General features: G+C 40.9%; 4 protein-coding genes across 10 annotated transcripts; 2 read left to right on the top strand and 2 right to left on the bottom strand.

Moving 5' to 3' along the window:
* Nucleotides 1–1,647: 1,647 nt before the first annotated feature.
* RB195_008074 (uncharacterized protein) lies at nucleotides 1,648–2,109 on the bottom strand (the record flags this gene model as incomplete). Its single annotated transcript, XM_064182073.1, has 1 exon — nucleotides 1,648–2,109. One exon carries the CDS (start codon nucleotides 2,107–2,109, stop codon nucleotides 1,648–1,650), a length of 462 nt encoding a protein of 153 aa, XP_064038811.1.
* A 370-nt stretch (nucleotides 2,110–2,479) lies between these two features.
* Nucleotides 2,480–4,241, bottom strand: RB195_008073 (uncharacterized protein; the record flags this gene model as incomplete). The annotated part of the gene is made up of 3 exons (XM_064182072.1): nucleotides 2,480–2,532; nucleotides 3,875–4,008; nucleotides 4,210–4,241. The coding sequence occupies 3 exons, from the start codon at nucleotides 4,239–4,241 to the stop codon at nucleotides 2,480–2,482; spliced, it is 219 nt and encodes a 72-aa protein (XP_064038810.1).
* A 673-nt stretch (nucleotides 4,242–4,914) lies between these two features.
* RB195_008072 (uncharacterized protein) lies at nucleotides 4,915–15,624 on the top strand (the record flags this gene model as incomplete). 6 transcript variants are annotated; one of them, XM_064182067.1, is made up of 12 exons in its annotated part: nucleotides 4,915–5,041; nucleotides 5,091–5,159; nucleotides 5,218–5,367; nucleotides 6,102–6,223; nucleotides 10,117–10,173; nucleotides 10,224–10,340; nucleotides 11,517–11,614; nucleotides 11,674–11,774; nucleotides 12,574–12,704; nucleotides 13,708–13,822; nucleotides 15,413–15,477; nucleotides 15,568–15,624. In XM_064182067.1, the coding sequence occupies 12 exons, from the start codon at nucleotides 4,915–4,917 to the stop codon at nucleotides 15,622–15,624; spliced, it is 1,209 nt and encodes a 402-aa protein (XP_064038805.1). The 6 variants fall into 6 exon arrangements, with proteins under 6 accessions (XP_064038805.1, XP_064038809.1, XP_064038806.1 ...); XM_013443250.2 differs by lacking the exons at nucleotides 4,915–5,041; nucleotides 5,091–5,159; nucleotides 5,218–5,367; nucleotides 6,102–6,223 and adding an exon at nucleotides 10,026–10,028; XM_064182068.1 differs by lacking the exons at nucleotides 4,915–5,041; nucleotides 5,091–5,159; nucleotides 10,117–10,173; ... (5 more) ...; nucleotides 15,413–15,477; nucleotides 15,568–15,624 and adding exons at nucleotides 5,941–6,026; nucleotides 6,289–6,375; nucleotides 6,437–6,500; nucleotides 6,707–6,798; nucleotides 6,874–6,993 and having other exon boundaries at nucleotides 5,280–5,482.
* Nucleotides 15,625–16,712: 1,088 nt separating this feature from the next.
* On the top strand, nucleotides 16,713–22,461 carry RB195_008071 (uncharacterized protein; the record flags this gene model as incomplete). 2 transcript variants are annotated; one of them, XM_064182066.1, is made up of 7 exons in its annotated part: nucleotides 16,713–16,864; nucleotides 16,914–16,992; nucleotides 17,635–17,722; nucleotides 17,777–17,896; nucleotides 20,216–20,340; nucleotides 21,649–21,739; nucleotides 22,388–22,461. In XM_064182066.1, 7 exons carry the CDS (start codon nucleotides 16,713–16,715, stop codon nucleotides 22,459–22,461), a joined length of 729 nt encoding a protein of 242 aa, XP_064038803.1. The 2 variants fall into 2 exon arrangements, with proteins under 2 accessions (XP_064038803.1, XP_064038804.1); XM_064182065.1 differs by lacking the exon at nucleotides 22,388–22,461 and having other exon boundaries at nucleotides 21,649–21,840.
* Nucleotides 22,462–22,700: the final 239 nt, after the last annotated feature.

Here is a 22,700-nt window from a genome sequence, read left to right as displayed (position 1 = left end):
TTACAGTTACTAATTGCACATTGGTTAGTTTCTATGTCAAAATGATGCTTATGAAATAGAAGGAAGGTATAGGTCCATTTTTTGCGATTTATTTTAAGCCATGAACTGTGCGAACATCTGAACAGTGTTCTGTTCCTGATTTCTGTGCGATCTCCGCGATCTGCGCACTATCTCCGGTGTTTTGACTGACGGACATTGTCGTCGATCAGCGATTTTGCACAACTCCGGAATGTCTGATCCCGCTTCCCGCCATACGAATAGCAATTTACTGGGTCAACTACCTGCAAGAATCACCTATCCAACGTTCCTTCATCTTCGCTTAAAAACAGTGTACATTAACGCTTCGGTCAAGGCCGCACATTTTGCTCTACACTCGTTATCGATTATGAGAAGACACGAAACGAAAGTACGAAGGAGAACCAATGTTATGGGGAGAAATACTTTGTTCTCGCCTAATATTAGGGGTGCGAATCAGATAAGAAGGAAACATTTCACTAGCAAATAAGCCATCTCGCATTTGCGGTTCCTTTTTTTATCGATGAAAGTACTAAATGATATGACTTAGCCGCTCACTTCTAGTATGCTTGTTTTTAGAGAGTCACAACGCTAGAGTGTTAGTAGTAGTAGTAGTAGTAGTAGTAGCAGTAGTATCCAGCTCTATCTTCCTTTTCTTTTTAGTAGCTTTCGACCCAACATACGGTGGATCCTCAAAGACTAATGCTTAGGTTTTAAGGCCTTGGCTGATTTAACTATTCACTTTCAGTGATGAACTGCTAATAATGAACTATCACCTTCTCAAATGGAAGACCAATTTGGTAGTTAAGAACGGTTCTCGTGCTCTAAGAATAATTTATTGCGCTCTGAGCGCTGTTCGAGTACAGTTCTATCAGAGCAGCGTTGAATGGCACCCCAAACCTTTTTTTCTTAAGATTCTTGACGAGCTTGTATAACAATGATACACGAGCTAGGCTGCCGCGAAATCTCGGTTACAAACGCACATGCTTGAAGAAGTCGGTGTTTACGGAACAGCGCGTAAGAACGTCGACATTTGCAGTAACAATCAACTTGGGAATTGCCAACGTCTTTTACAGCAGTTCGTAAACGTTTAGATTTTGGAACGCGTCTTGGCTTATACAATGACTGGTAGTGCCAGCCGGTGACCCAGCTAGTGTTTTTATCCTCCCATAAAGTCTGGTACCAATTTGTCCACCCCGGATATGAAAGACCTGGTTGGCATTAGGTTTCGAGCCATCGACCGTGCGGCTACAGCGGATCTCTTGCTGGTTGTGCTACATCCGAACGTGTCTATGAGGTAAAGCACAAATAGAAGACGCAGTTGAATTGAGTGCCCTATCTTTTCAGCGGATCGGAATTGTCAGTTTCGACCGCGGTTTTGCCATCGGCATCTTCTCATTAAAAAATGAAAATACCTCAAGTGATGTGAAAGTGAAATGACGTTATTGTATTAGCATTTCTCAGTGAGAAGTTGTCTAAATGAAACAATTTTGACAAAACCGCGTTCGAAACACACAATTCTGAGGACAGCCTAAGCATTTTAGCTAAGACTTAAGTTTAGCTTCCTCTCTGAATCTTAATGACCATTCTTACTCGTGTAGTTGCGCCGTTGCGGCAAAGACTCAACAACTACTACTGGCATTGTGGTGTTGCGCACGGCTCACTAATATAGTGGCTGTGGTGTGCAAAGACAACAACTATTACTGGCATTGTGGTGTTGCGCACGGCTCCCACTAACAACCAGTGTAGTTGCGCCGTGACGGCAAAGACAACAACTACCACTGGCATTATGGTGTTGCGCACGGCTCCCACTAATAGCCAGTGTAGTTGCGCCGTGGCGGCAAAGACAACAACTACTACTGGCATTATGGTGTTGCGCACGGCTCCCACTAATAGCCAGTGTAGTTGCGCCGTGGCGGCAAAGACAACAACTACTACTGGCATTATGGTGTTGCGCATGGCTCCCACTAACAACCAGTGTAGTTGCGCCGTGGCGGCAAAGCATATTACTGGCATTGTGGTGTTGCGCACGGCTCCCACTAACAACCAGTGTAGTTGCGCCGTGGCGGCAAAGACAACAACTACTACTGGCATTATGGTGTTGCGCACGGCTCCCACTAATAGCCAGTGTAGTTGCGCCCTTGCTGCAAAGACTCAACAGAAACTCTTGTAATTGGACCCTAGTGTTCAGCCTGCTAACGACTACTGCAGCTGCGCCAAAACTTAGCCAACGGTCTTAATTACAGATAGCCTTAACAGCAAAATAAATTAAACTAGAAAGACCATTAGTGCGTTACATGAAGCGGTTACTTGGTTTTTTCACAGCTTCATCTCTACACAAAAGTACTTTTTTTGTTTTTTCACATCAAACTGTTCTCATGATTAGTTTCCTTTTTACGAACTAGTTTACGGCTCGAAATCAATTCCTACTAATAAACGAATGCAAAGGAATTAGAATCACTTACTAGATAAGGTATGAAGTGCTAGACTGCTTGAACAGAAAACTCGACGTTGCACCTAAAATATTATAAAAAAAACTGTTAGTTTGCAAACGGTTGTCGTAGGAATACAATGTCGCAAGAAATATAGTCGGGACAAAATGACATGAAGCACGATGCAGTTGCGTAGGCGGTTGCGCTCGTAGCGGCACGGCGCAGATGGCGGTTGGAATCGGGGTGGGACCATCACAAACTACAACAATGAAAGATGTAAGAGATCCTCACTTGATCCTAACCGCTACGCTCCATCGCACCCCTTCGAGCGCAACCACTTACGCAACTGCACCCTGCTTCATGTCGTTTTGACCCTACTATACATCCAAAATTCCTCATTTATAAGCGGTCAATAGAACCACATCCACAATTTGTTCCTCTCATCAATAGTCGATAAATCTACTGCATGGTTTTTTCATGCACCAAGTTCATTAAAGGCATCACCCCACGAATCTGAGGTGGTACGGATTTCAGGCGGAGTATTCTTAAACGGGATAGTAGATTATGGAGAAAGAGGGGAGAGGGGTGATTCCGTCCATTTCTTCCCAACTGCCGTAAAAAACGGTCCGGAAGAGGTGACGCGTGCAGAGGGCTGGCGCGCTCCAATCGAACTCCTTGTAGAAAATAGAGCGCCGGAACGCTCGAAGCCGTATCGTCCGAGGCGTTTTTCACGGCAATTAGGAATAAATGGACGGAATCACCCTTCTCTCCATAATCCACGATCCCGTATACGAATACTCCACCTGAAATCCGTACCACCTCAGATTTCGTGGGGTGATGCCTTTAACACAATATTTGCTTCACGCTAAGTGGCAGAGCGGTGGCAGTCGATCGCGTTTCACAACATCCGTACTGAAGCTCCAAATCAGCGCCCATAAAAATAACACTTTGAATCCATGCACTGGGAGAAAACGCAAATGAAAGGGGCTAGATTATCGCTAACAAAACATTGCATTCGCTATTATCTGTAGGATTAAGACCAAGACTTCCCGGTGTTAGTTGCAAGAAATCGATTAAGGTTAAGAGTTGTAGATGGTTGGTCGATATCAGACTCATTACATTCAAGAACATTGATTTGCCCCATTCATCATCTTTTTTTCATGGCCAAAAGTGAGGAAAAATAATTGACTGAAATGAACATTTATGAGAAGAGCGTGAATCAGAAACGGAAAGTTTTGATTTCTCTTCAATTTCAACTCCACTGCCAAAAAAAAACCTTGGAAATGAAATTTAGATAAGAAAATATTCCTTAAAATAATCATAAATTAATGGAACTTCAAATCGTTACAGTTTGGAGTCTAACTAGTTTTTAATTAGTTTCCTTATAAGTAATATTCACGCAAAGTTAATCTTCTTTCGAAACTCACCTCTGGCGCTTTGAGGCTGCTTCCAGACGTTCAGGATTATTGACGTTGGAGCGGGAAAAAGGAACCGTCGAACACCGCACCACAACGGTATGGACGTCGATATGACTGCTTTGGGTTCGAGAACATTCGGTTTCCTATTGACGAGGCTTTTGATCTACGATCTAGGACGCTCATGAACATAACCTCATAACGGATATTTTTTAAAAACAGTTCCAAGATATGTTTGGATGCTTGTAATACAAGCAAAGTTTTTCCAATATAGTAGGTGATTAGCTCTTTCACGGATAGCCTGCACCGCTGTTGCTCCTTTTCCCGGCGATCCAAATCATCGGAACCTGTTTTGACCACGGACAACGTCAATCAACATCGATTCTTATCAACGGTTTCTGTGTGTTCACAAAAGATATAATGACTCAGGATTTCTTCCCATATTTTATTGTAAAATAAAGTGATTAAAGAATAATTTGAGAATTATTCAAATTCATCCGTCAAAAATTCAAATTCATTCAAAACGGATCGAATACCCCTTATAACAGCAAGACACAGTCTAGCCTTGCAGCCTTCTACGTTATTTTATGTTTATGATTTTTTTTTTGAGTAGTAAAGTCTTGTCACTGCTTCGCACAGTCACTGTCACTGCTTTCTCAAAATAAAAATTAGGTGTTCTAATGTTAATTATTGTTAATTCCAAGATATTAGAACAACCAAAAGTTTTCTATTTCTCATACAACTGCGAGCACTTAACTGTCTTCATGCAAAATTCTTAGAAGTGCAAAACTCTTAGAATTCTCAGAACTACTTTTTAACCTTCTGTAATGTAGTTATTAAGTTTAAGGAACTTCAGTATTAAATAGCTTTGTTAGGGAAGCCTCACACTAAAGTTTCCTGCCCTCAGAAGCGCTTGTTCACTTCAAGAATTTCTTCCGAGTATCGCCAGATGACATCTCAGCCTTTTTCTTCATCTTATTTCTAACTTATTTGACTTTCTTTTCTCGCCCAATTCTTGATGACGTCGTTCATCATTTTGGGAGATTTTCACTATGGGTGGTTATTTTGAGGTTGTCGATGAGATTAAAACTGCTGGTGGACAAGCAGTGGCTAACTACGACAGTGTAGAATTTGGCGAGAAGATTGTAAAAACCGCCATTGATGCTTTTTGCCGAGTCGGTGGGTAAAGGGGTCAATTTGTGGATCATTCGGATAAAATAGTTTGCAGATATTGTAATCAATAATGCTGGGATTCTCCGTGATGTTTCGCTTGTGAAAATGACGGATCTCGACTGGGGTGAGGGGACCTTCTTTGTCAATGAACAGCAATGAATTGTAACCTTATTCACTTCCAGACTTAATCTTCAGAGTACACGTGAAAGGAGCTTATTCCGTAAAGAAGACAGCCTGGCCTTATATGAGGAAACAGAACTACGGGCGAATTATTGTGACGTCATCAATTGCGGACATCTATGGGGACTTCGGTCAAACTAATTACGCAGCTGGTGAGTTTAACCAAGCAGAATCTCCGGAGACAGTTCTCGTGTGTCTTTGGATGTGGCTATGGGTCATTTGTCAAGGGCCCGTAGCAATCCTTAGCAATGGCACAGACAGTCATTGGTGAGTCAGTTCTAAAAGGGTGGTTACCCTAAATGAAAACTAATTCAAGCAACTGACGATCTCTCTACCAATCCTCTACCGGTTTTTTGTTTAAAAAAAAGTTTCCAACTATAAGACCAAAGAAGCAGTAAAGTTGTGGATCTTATTCAAAGAAAGCTACTGAACTAAACTACCAAAGAGCAAAAAAAAGCGAAATACTTTACTTTTTTCGCCCCCCTCGCTGATGGTGCTCATTACATTTTGCATTGTCAATTTAATATCCAACGATTGTAGATAAGGCGTCTGCTACTTTTTGCACCTGGTTTATTAATGGTATTTCCTCAAAAACACCGAGAACTCTCCTCTAAAGCGATGCCTGATCTATCTTCAGAGTATATTTTGCAAACCAATTCCGTTGACAGCGGTATCAACCAGGTAGTAAGTTTTATCTCATAGAATAAGCTTAATTACCGATCTAGGAAATTATTATCCCCAGCTGTTTGCTGTTTCTCATCAGTTCACTTCACTTTCCCTTCGACAAGGGCTACTACGGATTCACGTTACTGTAAGCTTCCTACTGAAAACCGCAATATTCTTGCGGAGATATAAGTTCGTATAGATGCTTATGTCAGTTTTTAAGCGAAGTCTGCCCTTGTTGGATTTTCCAACTCACTAGCTCAAGAAGGAGCAAAATACAATATACTTGCAAAAACAGCAATCCCAGCAGCCGGATCTCGCCTAACTCAAACCACACTTCTAGAGGTGTGTTTTTCGCCAGGGAAAGCCAGCATTTGAGCTGAGTTCATAATTTTTCGTCCATTATCGAGGCCTTGAAGCCGGAATATGTTACTCCAATGGTTGTATACCTCTGCCACGAGTCCTTCAACGAGAGCTTTCTAAGCCGGAGCAGGGTGGTATGGAACATGTGAGTTTTACTACTAAAGATCTACTGAACTAATAGAATATTTATTTGAGCATTTTTTGGTGAAGCACTATCGATCAGCTGAAAAAGTCGTCCGTAACGCGAAGGCTGAAGATTGTAAGAACTTTCAATATTCTTTCGACACTCAGCTCCAGAGGTTTTTTTCTTCGAATCCAGCGATTTCAGCAAGATCCTGCAGATGTGAATAACATAAAAGCAATCCTATTTCAATTTCTTCTATATATTTTGACTGTAGCGCTTCAAAAGCAGTAAAAACACAAATTTAGAACTCGACTTCAAGGGCTCATCCCCACCGGATTAAGGTGATGCTAAAAATGAAAAGAGGCCTACAGTTACTGTGACGGTCTCCGGCGATGACTTCTTCGATATAGCTAATGAAAAGCCAAACTCACAGGTGATAAAATCAATGTCATCAATAAAAGAAAATATTATTGCAGGCCAGATCAAAAGCGAAGAATTATGAATTTAGGCATTCATGGGTGGAAAACTCGAGGTGAAAAGAAATGTGATGCTTCGACAAGAACTGCAGACAATTCTGGAAAAGAAGAGGAAGTCGAAGCTCCAGTTGTTGACGCTTCAGATTCGTTAATTATTTTTAATCGAGATAAAAACAATAAATTGACATAATTTTGTACTAATTGAACACTATATACACATCAGTAATCTGGTAAGCTTCTATTCCGTTACTGATTTGATTTAGGGACAAATCCGCTGCCCATTTTGGCGAACAATTTCTAACAAATATGTTCTGATTTTATTACTATTGGTAGGGCAAGTGAAAGTTTCGTGCTATGCAATTTTTTTAGTATACGCGAGGAATGCGAGCGTATACAATAAAATCGTTGAATTGAACGGTTGTTTATTTGCCTCAGTCGTCTTTTTTGCCGACTAGTCATGGATGCGCGTGCAAGAGCTTGAAAATGATACTGTTAAAATTTACGTGGAGCAATATCCTGCTTGTGAATAAACCATTTCCAAATTTTCCAACAAGAGGTCAGTGTTAGTTCATGCGAAACTTCTGCTAGGACTTAAGAGAATATGATTCGTTATAGTAATGCCTAACGATGCGCACTGAAAGAAGCATGAGAAACCTCAATGCGGTGTAACAAATCGAATATCAGCAACTCGCCTTTAAGTCATCTGCACGTATATCGTAATCGTTCAAATTTCCACACTTAATATGAATTGTAAGCATAAAATATGTAACATTTTCCACCCCGAACGTTGTGCAGGGGGGTTGGAGTGTTTTCTAAAGGAAAATAGCAGGACATTAACAGTTCCACCCAACTACAAATACGCATTCTAGAGAGACCAGCACTGCCTAGGCTAAATAAGATTAAACAAGCCTAAGGGGGTCTGTGGACCATACGGATGGATTTGAGGGTTTTCTGGAGGAGGTGGTTCCAATTTTCACAATTTTACCCAATCCAGGCAGAAAAAAACGCAATCTGTAGAGATGCTGGCTCGCCAAAAAATAAGCCTAAGCTAAGCCTAAGCTAAGCCTAAGGGGGCCTGTGGACCATACGGATTTATTTGGAGGACGAGTTTGAGGGTTTTCTGGAAGAGGTGGGTCCAATTTTTACAATTTTACCCATACCGGGCAGAAAAAAATGCAATCATCTGAGATGCCGGCCCTATAAGAAATAAGCCTAAGCTAAGCCTAAGCAAGCCTAAGATGGCCGGTGAACCATCCGGATAGATGGGGTGGAGGGGTTTGAGGGTTTTCTGAAAGAAATAGGTCCAATTTTCAACATTTTACCCAAACCGGACAGAAAAAACACAATCTGTGGAGATGGGGGTTCGCCTAAGGCAAAATAAGCTTAAGCAAGCCTATGCTGGCCGGTGGACCGTCCGGATGGATGTGGAGGAGGGATTTGAGGGTTTTTTTTTGTAAGAAATGTGTCCAATTTCCCCATTTTTATCCATGCCGGGCAGAAAACACGCAATCTGTAGAGATGCGGGCTGCCCCAAAGCAAAATACAACACTGCTACTAACTTGTCTCCCAAAACCCGTCGCCAACGGATTAGTCCGTCGCAAACTTTCGGAATTCTTGGTAGTAGGCAAAATTAAATTTTGAAAATACCATTCGAAAGTAAAAGAGTTGCTTATTTCAAATATACTTCGAGAATTCATTTTTGACAATGTATGACCTGAAAACGGGCAAAGTTTCATTTCCCGCGGATACTTGCTTAGAACTCTTCCTCTTTTACGAGAACTGAATTAGGCGCTAACATTGGATGACAGCCGGTCATGGTTTTCGAGTAGCGAAACTGGAGAAAATTTTTGCAGCCTCTATGATTTTTTTCAGTACCTCAAATTGCCAGTTCTTCTCACAAAAAGACGCTCTTTCAACAATGCTGAGTTCACGTTTATTTACAAACTTCAAAATTTCAACAATGACTCAGCCAACTTATATAGTAGGCGATATTTAATGGCTTGAATGGTTATCGCGGTCTTCTGAGGTTCGAGCTTTTCAAATACGAATGCTTCATTCTGGCCGAGTGGTCTGGGGCGCTGCGTTCAAGTCGCAGTTCTCTTCGGAAGGCGCAGGTTCGAAAACTACGGATGACAGAATTAGAATGACGCCGATCTATTCACAGAGTGGGAATTACAAGATGTCTCGATGGCATCCCTTAAAGCAGCAACATTGCTCTTGCTGGCGTTCTCGGCATTCCTTCGAATTAATGAACTCGCTCCCTTGCGTTTCTCAGAATTGATGCATCATTGATGCATCATGGTGTATCACGGGCAGCAGTGAAATTTCGATGAAAAGAATAGAGAATTATGAGTTTCATATGTGATACGTGCTCTCCTTTCAAAGTGTCCACCTTTATTTTCAGAAGAGCAAAGGTGGAAGACCCCCAAAAAGGCACAACGTGACCTACAAATCTAAAAACCGTTATTGGAATCAGGGTTGGACTATCGCCGATTCACAGCTCACTCTTTTCGCGATGGAGCTGCTTGTTGTACTGTGCGACGTGGAATCAACGTAGGAAAAGTTGTGCAGGCACATGGATGGCTTTGCAGGAGTATATCTGTCGATCCACTATGTGAATTATCTTGAGTTCCGTAGTTTTGATGGCTTTCTGCACTGGATAACTTGTTTTAAGATCACTCTCGTTGCTGTCACTGCCTTCATCATCATCTCTCGCTAAGGTTCTCAATCAGTCGACTTACGTTAGAGGATCTGCACTTGATCGTTTTTTAATGAATGACCTCTGTTTTCGAAGGAAAAATTATGTTTCTTTCTTCGATTCGACTTAATACCTGATCAAGCACTATTAGCAGTGTTAGGTTCTGGAGTTTGTAGTACTAATATGTACTTTCTACCTCGTAGAACGTCGATAAACCCCACCATCTTATCCAAAACGGATATTTCACCGTAAAATACTGGAGGTGAAACGAGCTTCAAAACGTTCGAATGAGCTAGCTCGGGTTTTGGCTGTTGCTTGGAGTGTCGTCGTAATTATTATTTCAATCATCATCTTCGTTTCCATACAGATTTTGCCGGTTCTTATTCTTTCATGTTGTCTTCTTGGTTGTTTCTGCAAGAACATAGTACTACAATTGGTTTTTTTTTTTTCAGGTGGACCGATTCAACTTATCTCAGGGATTAGGACATGGTGTGTTTGTGCCGCTTATGATCTTTTGGTCTCTACTACCTCAGTTTTCATGTTCTTTACTCTTTTTTGAAACTTCGTTTGCTTCTAGGCAAGACGTTATGATAGCCGCACCACTATATTCTCTCCAGAAGGCCGTCTGTATCAGGTAAGTACACATCCCACTTTTTTCACTTTAAGATTGTTTGTTTCAATCAGGTCGAGTACGCTATGGAGGCAATCAGTCATGCTGGAACTTGCTTGGGTATACTTTCTACGGATGGTATCCTAATCGCTGCGGAGAAAAGAAATGTGCATAAATTGCTTGATGACACTGTATGTTCATTATGTTTTCTTTTTGTTGTTACTTCCACTTCTCTTTCTCTAAATGAGGTGTGAGTAGAATGTAGTTGGGGGGGGGGGGGGGGGCACATAGTGAAGGTGCACTTATTTCTCGGAGTAATCAATTAAATCAATCGGGTTCTAAGGCTTAAGGATTATTCTTAGAGGATCTATGACATGTAAGCTAAAGTTACCAAGGGAAAAAAAGTAAATTGGACCGTCGAGAAATAAGAGCGACACTTGGATGGGCCCTCAACTACATTTTCCCCTAGGATGGTAGGCCTCTGATGCTGCTGTGGTATTTTTTGTGCAGAAAAATAGAAGATATTTCGATGTTTCGTATTCTATCGAGCTTTACAATTATGTAGGCTGCAGAAAGATCAGGTCAAAACTCATCAAAAGCTGTGAACTACTGGGATTTCTCAAGGCGTCTCAACAACATTAGAGAGAAAGTGCTGCTTATTCAAAATGCATTGTGCCCTATACATACAGTTAGATACCAAAATTTTTGTCGTTCTCCTTTTCTTAACATTAGTAGTTTTGTTACCTTAATCGAAATCTTGCTTTTTTTCGTCTTCGAAACCATTTAAAGGATGCTTCCACGCTGTCAGTCGTGTGCGAAACGGAGGTAATGGAATGATCGTCATTGAGTTGTACTTTTTGGTAGCCGGCAAACTTTCTTTCGTGCAGTTTTTGATCTTCACCGTTGTAGTCATTTATATTCCATCAAACCACATGAATTGATGTTACATACATGAAATCTGCATCGTAACCAATTTTTGAACATAATTCGGACATTTCAAATCACCTGTGCAAATTATCATTTCAAGGAGTGGTTGACAGTTTCTGATTGTCACAGTCGATGATCTGATATTGGATAAGGTGTCCTCAGGCGTTCCGCTTTCGTTTCGACTCTATTTTCTTTTGAACTAACAACAATTTAAAAAAAAAGTCTTCTTGAGATTGTCTCAGTGTTCTCCTGTCTGTATCTTATCTCAATATATTAAGAAGTCGAAAAGAAACTTCTTACCAAAAAACTGCCATGTGAAGAAAAGTGTTCAGTAATACGATGTTTTTTTTGAACTCGTTTTTGCTTTCACTGCGCTTACCTCAGAGTGCTCTAAATATTTCCTCCTTTCACTCTACTTTTCATACTTTCGTCATATACAGGTTCTCGCTGAGAAGATTTATCGGCTTTCGGAGAACATCACCTGCACCGTTGCTGGAATTACTGCGGACGCCAATATTCTAATTAATCACCTGAGATGGTACTTCATTTATTCCTCTCATTATGAAGACATCTTGAAATTTAGTCCAACATTCCAAGGTGGGCGGCGCAGTACAAGCTGTCATATGGGGAAGAAATGCCCGTTGAACAGTTGGTACAGAATCTTTGCAACGAGAAGCAGCGCTACACTCAAATAGGTGGTGAGTAGTTTTTGTTAATTAGGCAGATTTCCCTGTGATTCTAAGTCAGTTTTGGGAAAATGTATCTGGAGCTCCTAAGTCAGTGTTTAAAAGGATAAAGTGTCTGGCGTTAATCAATCCGCTTGGGATGCGCCGCCACGCTCACTTCAATTCAGAATCATTTGAGGTTCACGAACGTGTAACTGGCCTATACAATGACTTGCGGGGGCTAGCCGATGTTTCAAGTCAGTGTTTTATCCTCCCAGACAAGTCTGGTACCGATTTATCGATTCCGGAGGGATGAAACGCTTGGCGAACCCTAGGGCGGATTCGAATCGTGCAGGTAGCGCAAACTCCAACCGCTACACTAAACCCGCCCTGAAGGCAGCATACCACGAATCTGAGGTGGTGCGGATTCCAGGTGGAGTGTTCGTATACGGGATAGTAGATTATGGAGAAGGGTGTGGTTCCGTCCACAGGCGCTGCACAGGGCTGGCGCGCTCCAGTCGAACTCCTTGTAGAAAATAGTGCGCCGGAACGCTCGAAGCCGTACTTCCGGACCGTTTTCCACGGCAATTAGGAAGAAATGGATGGAATCACCCTCCTCTCCATAATCTACAACCCCGTATACGATTACTCCACCGGAAATCCGTACCATTCCAGATTCGTGGGGTGATGCCTTTAAGCCAGTGTTTATTAGTAGCGAATGCTGGATTTCGAAGCATACAATGTTCTTTGATCATGTCACCTTGCTTCAAGATCATTATACTGCAATAGTATTATAGTTAAATCAGTCATTTTCGACTATTTGTTTTCTTAGGAAAACGACCATTCGGAGTATCACTTCTCTACATGGGATGGGATAAGCATTATGGGTACCAGTTGTATCAGTCAGATCCATCGGGGAACTATACGGGATGGAAAGCTACCTGTATTGGGAACAATCATCAGGTGAGCTTACTCGTACTTCAGCTTTTATGGGGACTGTTTTTTGGTTGCACGCAGACCACTTTACGATTATAATTTATTTTTTCTGTTATTTTTATCATCTTTTCAACGCTAAAAACTCGCTATCGGGTACGTTGAACATCTTATTAATAGTTTTGCTACTCCCATTCGGATTTTTGACAAATTTATCAACAACAATTTTGATAGTGTGTCGTTTTTATCACTAATACTGACTTTTTGAGTGGTTCAAAACTTCTGACTTGGCCCATACAATGCTTCGAGTCTTTTTTTACGTGCGATGCTATTATGTGATATCATGTATCCTTTTTTCTAAAATATATGAAAAGAGGAGTTGGCAGATAATTCACATTTTGTGATGCGGATGTGCTAATCTTGAAGTATAGAAAATGTATAGTTCAAAATGTAGATGGTTAGATTCTTTAGTACTCCATTTTCATAACTTCTGTTACAAGAAATATCAAACGCAATTGACCTCAAACTTCCTCAAATTCTTTTTTTCAAATTTCTCAATTTTCTCAAATTTCGAGTGCTTTAAACAACGAGGTGCAAAATATTCAAGACGCCTGAAATGTCTCAAAGTGTTTTCGAAAGCTGAAACATTCTAGTTCTTTCGACAAAGTCGATATAGGTAATATAAAATACATCAGCTCTTTTTGAGTGTAGAAATTGTCACTTCTTGCACAGTTTTCATTGTTTCTAAATTTTCAAGATTATTCTATCTTAATTGCGACTTTGTTCTACTAATCATGTGAAAGCTATGTACGTCTTTTCTTTTATCATTTTCCGAAGGGAAGCTTCTGCTACCACAACATTGTTCACGTGCACATTTCCAATTCACAAATCTTGATAGCGAAATATATGTAGAAGTGTTACAAGGGATTGTCGCACTGATCTTTTTGGCACTACTTTCTTTTTACATATATGAAAGGTGCAACACCATTTTATTTTGTTTAAGTTGTGTTCGCTCCGGAACTTCGCGTTTTAGGCAGCCATGTCTTTGCTAAAGCAAGAGTACAAGAGCCCTACTCTTGCGGAGGCAAAGAAACTTGCTGTGAAAGTCTTATGGAAAACTCTCGATGTGAAGCTGACCAACGAAAAAGGTGAGTTTATTGTAGTTTGTTCGTCTATCTCCCTGTCTGATTTTTGTTGATGTCATGTCCACCCAGACATTGCCGCGGATGCTTTAGCAGCAGACGGTTATCAGGTATTAAACAAATAAGGGCTCGACCAAGAAGCTAAAATTACTATGTATTGGGGAAATAGGGCGCTCAGACACTAAGGGTTACTAGGGGTAGAAAATCACGAGCGGGATTATTAGCATATACAGAGACATGTGCTGCATTCAGAGTTGCATTTTGTTTTCACCACTAGAACACTAGAATTCACTATGATTTTATGATTTTTACTATTTTTCGAATGTGCTCCCAGGAGTGAACTAAACATCTCTACATTGCAGTAGATTTTCCTTTTTGGGCTCTAATTGAGACGTTTTTCCTCTTATGCACACACATTCTTACCTGTAATAAGATATTACCTGTTAGTGAAATCTTAAGAAACATCATAATGGAGGTGAGTCTTATCATGTGTCCTTATTCACCTGTTGAACTATTTCATTTTTAGCATACCGCTCGAAACCTTCGAACGTAGCTGATTTCTCGAAACTTTTTTGAACTGATATTTGTTTTTCGTATATCCTTAGCAGCAGCCCTTCGTGGTGTGTGCCAGTGCATTGTCTAAAGGATAAAAAGGATGAAGTATCTGGCGTATCAATCCACTTGGGATGCGCAAATGCGTTTTACTGGAATTCGTAATCGTTGAGGTTTTGGAACGCGTGTTGGCCTATACAATGACTTACGAGTTCCAGCCGGTGATCAAGTCAGTGTTTTTATCCACCAAGACAAGTCTGGTACCAATTTATCGACCCCGGAGGTATGAAAGGCTTGGTTTGCACTAGGGCGGTTTCGAATCCTCGACCGTGTGGCTACAACGGACCTCTAACCGACTGCGCCCCACCAGCCCTAATGTAGAGAATGCAAAATAAAAAACTGACCAATGCATAGTCAATTTTTTATTTTGCACCACTTGTAATTGGATCATTGCTCAAATGTTATTATTTGCTCGAAACATACAATAATGAGGAGGGTATTAATACCGCTTGAAAAGACCTGATTTTATGTTACTCTCCCAACAGAGTAGCTAACAAAAGCCAATATCAGGAAATATTATGACGGAACTGAAAAAAGACCCGCCGCCATTGAAGATAGCGGGATCTTGGTTACCGCTGATCAGCAATCAATGGTTTAGACGTCAGTGAACTTACTGCAACGATATGTTTCCAATAATTCTAAGCTATTATAAACTGTTAATGTCTGAACTGTCTAACTGTCATCCAGCAAAGAACATTTACACGACCGGCAGCACGTTCTGTACGGCTAGCGTTCCCTCGCCTCGCCCAAATAAAGAGAAAGAAAAAACAAGTTTATTATCTTTTCCGAGATGGTAAGGACGATTATGTCAATTGGCAGAACCTTAAGTTGCAGTCTTCTTAGGAAGAAAGAGAACTTTTCTCTTCCATTCAATTCTTTCACATTTCTTTTTTTTAAGTGAAGTATTTCATGCCAGAATATTTCGCTACTTTTTTCTATGCACTTTTTGTCCTGTTTTTCATCCTAACGACCTTTCATTTTCAGTAGAAATGGCGGTTCTGACACGCCGTGATGGCAAGACTGTTGTTGAGGAATTAACAGCTAGTGAGGTTAGCTCGGATTTAGTAACTATCCGTTCTTATGTAAATATATATACATTCTATGATCTCCCTGTTCACGCTCACGTTTTTGTATTTAAGGTTGAAAAGCTTATCAAAGAACATGAGGAGAAGGAGAAGGAAGCGGAGTCAAAGTGATCGTTATGGATTTATATGTAAAATTCCACTGTTTCTTGTTAACTCTTATTGATCTTTATATATAGTTTGTCTTATGCAGATACTTCCACTGTTTTGTACGGTTAATAAATGATAAAGGCTTGTATTTACCGAGGATTTGAAGTGTTTGGACTAGTGTCGTGAGATACGGATCAATTTATTGTTGTGGAGGTGTGATTACAGTTTAGTCCCACTGGAAAGAAAGTTATTGTTCTGTCGCATTCTACTTTTTTCCTCTATAGAGTAATAACGTTAAAGTTTGTGTCGTACAAGTGCTGCACTCCTCTTTCGAGACATTTTGTGCTTTACTATAAAAAAACTATTTTTCAAGAAAAAAAAAAGAAACCCCATTGAAGGGTATATGCCTTTCAACATTTTTTCCTTTCCCTCTTTAGCTTGTTTTCACTTAGTGAAAGAACTTAGAATGCGTAAGCTACTGTATTACCTTTATTTTTGGGAAGTACGAGGTATTTAGGGGAAAGGAAGCAGTTAGCAGCCAATTAGGGTATATCACAATGCTAGGTGAAATGTACAGGTAGAGAAGTCAGGTCTGGCAGCTCGTATATTTTTATATCGTAGATGCTTCATGCTTATCGAGTCCCAGTAGTGGACTCACAAATCTATAAGTTTTCGTCTTTAAGGTCAAATAACTTCAAGTAACTCTAACTTGTGCTCTTCAGCTTTTCCGATATCGTTGTGATGTTCCTGCCAAGATATCACAGAGTTATGGTCACAGAGTTACTTATTAAGACAGAGGCCTGTCTTAATAAGTGTTGACAATAGTAGTTCACGAAATTGGAAATCCTCAATCTCCTTTTTTTCGACTGTTTTGATTGTTTTCGACCGCGCTCTTTGGAAATCCTCAATCTCTTTTCTTTTCGACTGTTTTGAAAGCAGTTTTGTTTTGTTGAAAGCCGCAAGTGAACGGAATATCGCGTCGTACCAACAGTACCACGCAAAGTTTTAGAGCAATGGATAGGATATTTTTGCTGTTGATGAAGTTTTTAGGCATTCTCCAGCATCAAGACTGGTTAACAAAATTGTAAGTTAAATGATGTAGTAGTTTACAGATGTCGTTAACAACATCCGAACTCTCTTTTCTACGTCTCCTTGAACGAACAAAAAGGCTAGCTAGAGAGGATTTGGCGGCGAATGTGTGGAAAGTGAACGCTGCAGTGCTGTACTTGGAAAATTTGTTCAGCAGACTGCACGATGAGAAGAGGTGAAAATATGTTTTATGAGGGTATGTGTTGAGTACTTGCAATGTTTAGTTTGCACAATGCGGATACGTTGATGCAGTACGGACGAGAGTTGAATCAGATGAGACTTCTAGTAGAAGCGGAAAGCTGCGTAAGTATTTTGTTTTGTTAGTGTTTTCGATACATACATTGCATGATTACAGTTTGCCGTTGATTCAGCTTTCACTTAAATATATTGGAAGTTTTCTAGCTAGACTCTCGGTCTCGATAATGAAATTTTTAAAACCTTCCATTTCCTTGGATCTGAATTAGGTGGGCTGAGCCGCTTCCTAAGCTGCCACCACTGTTGTCCTGTCAGCGAAGTCAGCAAAATAATGGTGGCAGCGGCTTTGTAGGGAGGTAGGCGGTAACATCAGGGCAGTTCTTGAGAACTGCTTGGGAACGCAACCACGTAGCACTTTTATAGACCTGTTTTCTCTTTACATTGGTTGAAGCAGAAGAAGATCAAAACCTTTTCTTCCAGCCGCTTTACATCGGTTCAGCTCAGAAGCCTGAGAAAGCGTTGTGTGCATTGGATGGATTCAGGAAACGATTTTAAGTCTCGGCATAACACATACTATCTGATGCTTAACATAGCATAACACATACAGCTAATTCTTTTCGGAAGGCAGAGGTTCCCGCGTGTTGTGCACCAATTAGAGAATATTGTAGCGGTTAAATAGCGTTTTAACTTACTGCTTCCGCTATCGGTGCAAGATCCTGTTCTGTAAGCAGTGAGAGCGACATTTTCCAGAAATCATCAGAAGATAAACTGTCGCAACTGGATCTCATCCCGCGGCATTTTCCCGAGGCGACCATTGACATTCGATCGCAGGATTCGAGTAAGCTGCCCTCACTTTCCGCTAGTCCTTAAACTGTTTTATTTAATTCTTCAGATGGCACTTTACACAAGTCAACAGAAATTGCTTCCGAGTTGCGCGTGCGAAATCGGGCCGTTTACAGAGCAGATTTACGTAAACAACTGCTTGGAGAGGAAAAGAAACGTAAAGAGGAAGGTACGAGTTTTACTACTGATTATTTCATATCCTACTTTTTGGATGAACATTAATCATTTCCGCTGAAAGAACACTCTAGTCGTTTGAATCCGGTAGTATCCGGTAGTGTGTCTTCCGATATTATCGTGCATGGTGTGCTAAACAAAGCGGAGATAGGAGATATTGAGCAGGAAAGGGAATTGAATAAATGTGCGTGCTCTAGAATTACGTTGCCTGAGTGGTGTTTGATGATTGCGAGGCTATTATATTTGAAGGATAAGAATTCTTCACCATTATATTGTGACGGGTTCGCACGAGTCAATATATCCAATTATGCTAAAAACAGCTCTGATCGAAATAGGGGATCATGTTTTCGTGCATCCTCGTAGTTTTGGCTCATCCCGAATGAAGAAGCTGATCACAGTGGGTGTGGTCTTCCGTGATCATTTTTCACCAATTTCTGTAGTCTTTGAACTTTAATATCTGAAAGGAATAGAAGAGCTCTTTGCGTCGTTTCCACGTTACGGTTTGCAGCGTGGTTCAACACAGACTGAATGCTTTCCCCAAAACAGTTACCGTATCCACAATTGAAATATGCGAGAACTTCTGCTAGTGAAGTTTTGCTAAGGCTATTGAGGTGTGGAAAAGGAATCAATAAATTGATATGTTGCATATTTCTAACCTCACGCCAATGCAACGCTCTGGCCTACGTGAGATTCGCGAAGTCTCAAGACGTGGTGAGATAAAGGTCACAATCAGCGATAAGGGAGGAGAGTTTGTGGTCATATAACGTGAACTAGACATGGCCATCACTCGAAAACATCTGGATGACGCTATACTCTACCATTCTTCGTCACATGAAGAGTTCGTAAAACAAGGTCACCATCTCAGTAGAGTTTGGGTAAAGACCGGAAAGGCTGCGGGGTTACATTAAACAATGTTCACAAGGCTGAAATGCGATTTTCATGCTTACCCGGTTCTATACCTGCTAATAAAAACAAATAAGCAAACTCTCTTCCTCTTCTTTTCGTTCAGGAGACCCAGAGGTATTCAAAGTACGCCCTATCATAAGCAATGTAGGTGGGCCCACGGATAGAATAACTTGGCTTTCGAACGCTATACTTGCACCATTGCTCAAGTATGTTCCCGCGCATCTATCCAACACAAACATGTTCCTTGAACAGCTTCAGAGAGCGCGTTCAGGAAAAGAATGTGTCATCGGATCTTTTGATGTCACATCGCTTTATACAAATGTTCCAAACAGCGCTGCAATGCAAGCTGAGTTCGAGCTACTCGTAGAACGTCGAGGCACTCTAGACTTGCATTTTCCATAAGGCAAATTATGACGCTCCTGGATGAATGCTTAAAGTGCTTCATTTTTCGTTGGGCCGGAACCAAGGAAATAAGCACGCGGAGGAGTCATAAAGGTGAAGAGCAAAGCGCTCGGTGGTCACGGCTATGAAACGGCTCTAACCATTTATCTTTTGCGTAATGCAAACTAAGTTATTGCACACCAATGACCGGATCCACCGACGCCGGTAGATCCGTCGCACCCGATATTATGGCAATCTGGCGCCGGCGCACCGATCTGACGCCATTGGACCCGTTGCACCCCCTTCTATAGGTATCTGGCGCCGGTGGACCCGTCGCATCCCCTCCTATAGGTATCTGACGCCGGTGGACCCGTCGCACCCCCTCCTATAGGTATCTGACGCCGGTGGACCCGTCGCACCCCCTCCTATAGGTATCTGGCGCCGGTGGACCCGTCGCACCCCCTCCTATAGGTATCTGACGCCGGTGGACCCGTCGCATCCCCTCCTATAGGTATCTGACGCCGGTGGACCCGTCGCACCCCCTCCTATAGGTATCTGGCGCCGGTGGACCCGTCGCACCCTCCGTAGGTATCTGACGCCGGTGGACCCGTCGCACCCCTCCTATAGGTATCTGGCGCCGGTGGACCCGTCGCACCCCCTTCTATAGGTATCTGGCGCCGGTGGACCCGTCGCATCCCCTCCTATAGGTATCTGGCGCCAGTGGACCCGTCGCACCCCCCTTTTTGAATTTCGTGACTGACACACACACACGTGACAGAATAAGCTCGTTATTATTTATTATATATCATGATAATCATTATTATATAGAATGATATATTTGTAACAATTTTTGAGTTGTTATAGGAATGTTTCATGAAAGAAGCTGGAGCAGTTCATCAGAACTATTCTTGTAAAAAACCTAGTTTGTCAATAATTCTTCTCTTGGATGAACATAATATGTGCAAGCGCATATTTGACGATGTACTATTACCTTCGTCACTTTTCGAAAGGAACAAAACATTTCTAGGGTCTGATGACTTAATGAAACACGAAGAGAAGCAGGAAAATATTGCAAACGAACTTCTTTCTCTCACAAGATCTCTCAAACAAAACATGACCATTGCCGGCAATGTCTTGAAGGACGACAATAAGGTATTCTTTTGTTTTTTTTTTAGGTTCAATCTGTGGATTTATTCACTTTCTTTAAGTAAATGTTTTCTAAGCCGTCTCTTTTTCATGCTCCTTCCATGAAGGTTCATCACAGTCTATTTTCATTTATTTTCATTCTTTTCTTAGGTGCAGATGATTGTCCACAGTCATTTTTTGCGTTTGAGTAGCTCTGTAATTTTATTGGAAATTATTTCTGTAAAATACTTGATTCTCTAAGTAACTCAAAATAATTCGTACGTTCTAAGTTCGAATAAGTAGTGAATATGTTTAGTGTTGGAGTCACTTACATCTACAGAATCACACCCCCTTAGGTTCGCTTTTCTCCAATAACGAATTTTATTTGTTCTTTACTTACATATCATTGTCAAATTGTCAACTCAGATCGTTATCGCTACCAGTTATTTCTAGCCCCACTATGCCTCGATCGTCGTATACGGTGTCACCCTGCTTTCTCTGCGACCAGACTTCATCTTTCATAGAAAAGTGGTCATTGAATTGTTATCTGAATCTCCACTCAGTTGGAGCTCTTTGTTACTCCAATCTGCGAGTGGTAAATTAGTAATTGTGTTCACAGAGGCCTTTAGTAGATGGTTGAAATGAATCGAACGAGTGCTTCATTTCGTAAACATCTCACATTGCTTGCAGATGCACCTGTAGACAAAGTAACACTGGAGAAGCAAATAAAACACAACATATAATTATAAACCGAGAGGAACTGCTTACCTTTCCCATAACTTCCATCTTCCAATTCAGGGTTGAAAATGGCGATGGACCATTTTAGGAAAGATGAGCTTTGACTTCTAATCGTAAAATTTCAGATTCAATAATTCATATTAATCAGATTAATTGATTAAAACAGTAACAACAAACCGGATTTTGTTTGAAGTTTCCGCTCTGCTGGTTTTGCTTGAATTGACTTAGGCTAGAATCCGCAATCGCAAATCCGTTCATGGTTAGTTTCTAGGGTTCTCACACCGAAAATTCTCTGTGAGAGACGATCCCGTTTTGCAAATAGCATCGCTATGAACGTTATGGCTTGATTAGCATTACTAATTACGTGATTTATTTGTTTTCAATGAACTATCTTACTGAACGATCCTTCGTAATGCTGAGATTTAGTGTTCTCAGTGAATGTGCTAAGATGAGCCAACATCATTAATCATTTTTCGTAGTACTTTCTTTGTTACCAGCGAATATTGTGCAATATTTGACCTAAACTGAGGACGATTTTTGCATGGATAACAACTACATATTTAATCCCTTCTGTTATTAGAGCTATAAATTTTGTAGCGACTTACGACAATGAACTCACAAGTGGATGCGAACACGGCAAAGCTTGGAACTGAGGGGACTCGTCTTGCACACCACGCCTACAAATGTGGTTTCGATTGTGCTTTAATTTTTATTGCCCTCTTTATTTTTTGGTCTTTTATTTGTATGGTTGTCGTTATGAAGATATTCCCTAAAAGAGTAATATCCTGATACTTTCTACTTTGAGAAATTCTCATCAGATATGTATGTGGTATTATCTCATTCTTTAATCAGATCGGTATCCCTTTCTGTGATAAAAAATATCTTCCAAGTGCTTAATTTTTCTACTGTTCTGAACTATTTCGTTAGTGTTTTATTGCTAGCGTCTTCACCGCATAGCAGTGCACTTTGTGACACTTATCGGATCCTTGCAGCATCGACACATCCGTTCTTAAACGTGTATTAACTTCGTGAACATCGAGTGCTTTCCTGCTTATCCTTCAGACTATGACATTCCTGTTCGTCTCCTTTTCGTTGTGATAATTTACCGTTTTCTCCCTGATGTGAACTTCTCGCTTTTTTAAAAATTCTAAATCGTGTTTTGTTTGCTGAGCACTACAATGCGATATGTGGCGTAACGCTAGGATTCTTGAAATATAAGGACGAATTTATTTATCACTGGTTCTACTTGACTTGAATAAAGCATAATAGTGTATAAATTTGAAGAAATTTCTTATGGTTACTTCGCTAGCATAGGTGCGCGCCGGACCCTTCTCAGGTGAAGAGGGTCTAGCTCATGGTGCAGGTGCAGCTCAAGTGACGAAGATCCATTCGTCAACTGTCCAAAAGTAAAGTGGGCCGAAGCACCGGCTTCGATTATCGCGACTGTGAAAGCATAGTGGATCTCGAAGACGACGTATTTCTATCTTTGATAGATGTCGACCTTCTTTTGTTCTATCCTTCTCATTGTTTTATTCGCTTATTTTTTTGAAATCTCCACGACGAATTTCGAATTCGGTATTTGGTCATATATAGTTTTATCTCTACTATTTATTTTCCACGCATGAGTTTTTCTTATGCATACAATGTAT

Source organism: Necator americanus, chromosome I (assembly GCF_031761385.1).
Source record: "Necator americanus strain Aroian chromosome I, whole genome shotgun sequence".
Taxonomy (NCBI): domain Eukaryota; kingdom Metazoa; phylum Nematoda; class Chromadorea; order Rhabditida; family Ancylostomatidae; genus Necator; species Necator americanus.
This window is presented reverse-complemented; position numbering and strand designations above follow the sequence as displayed.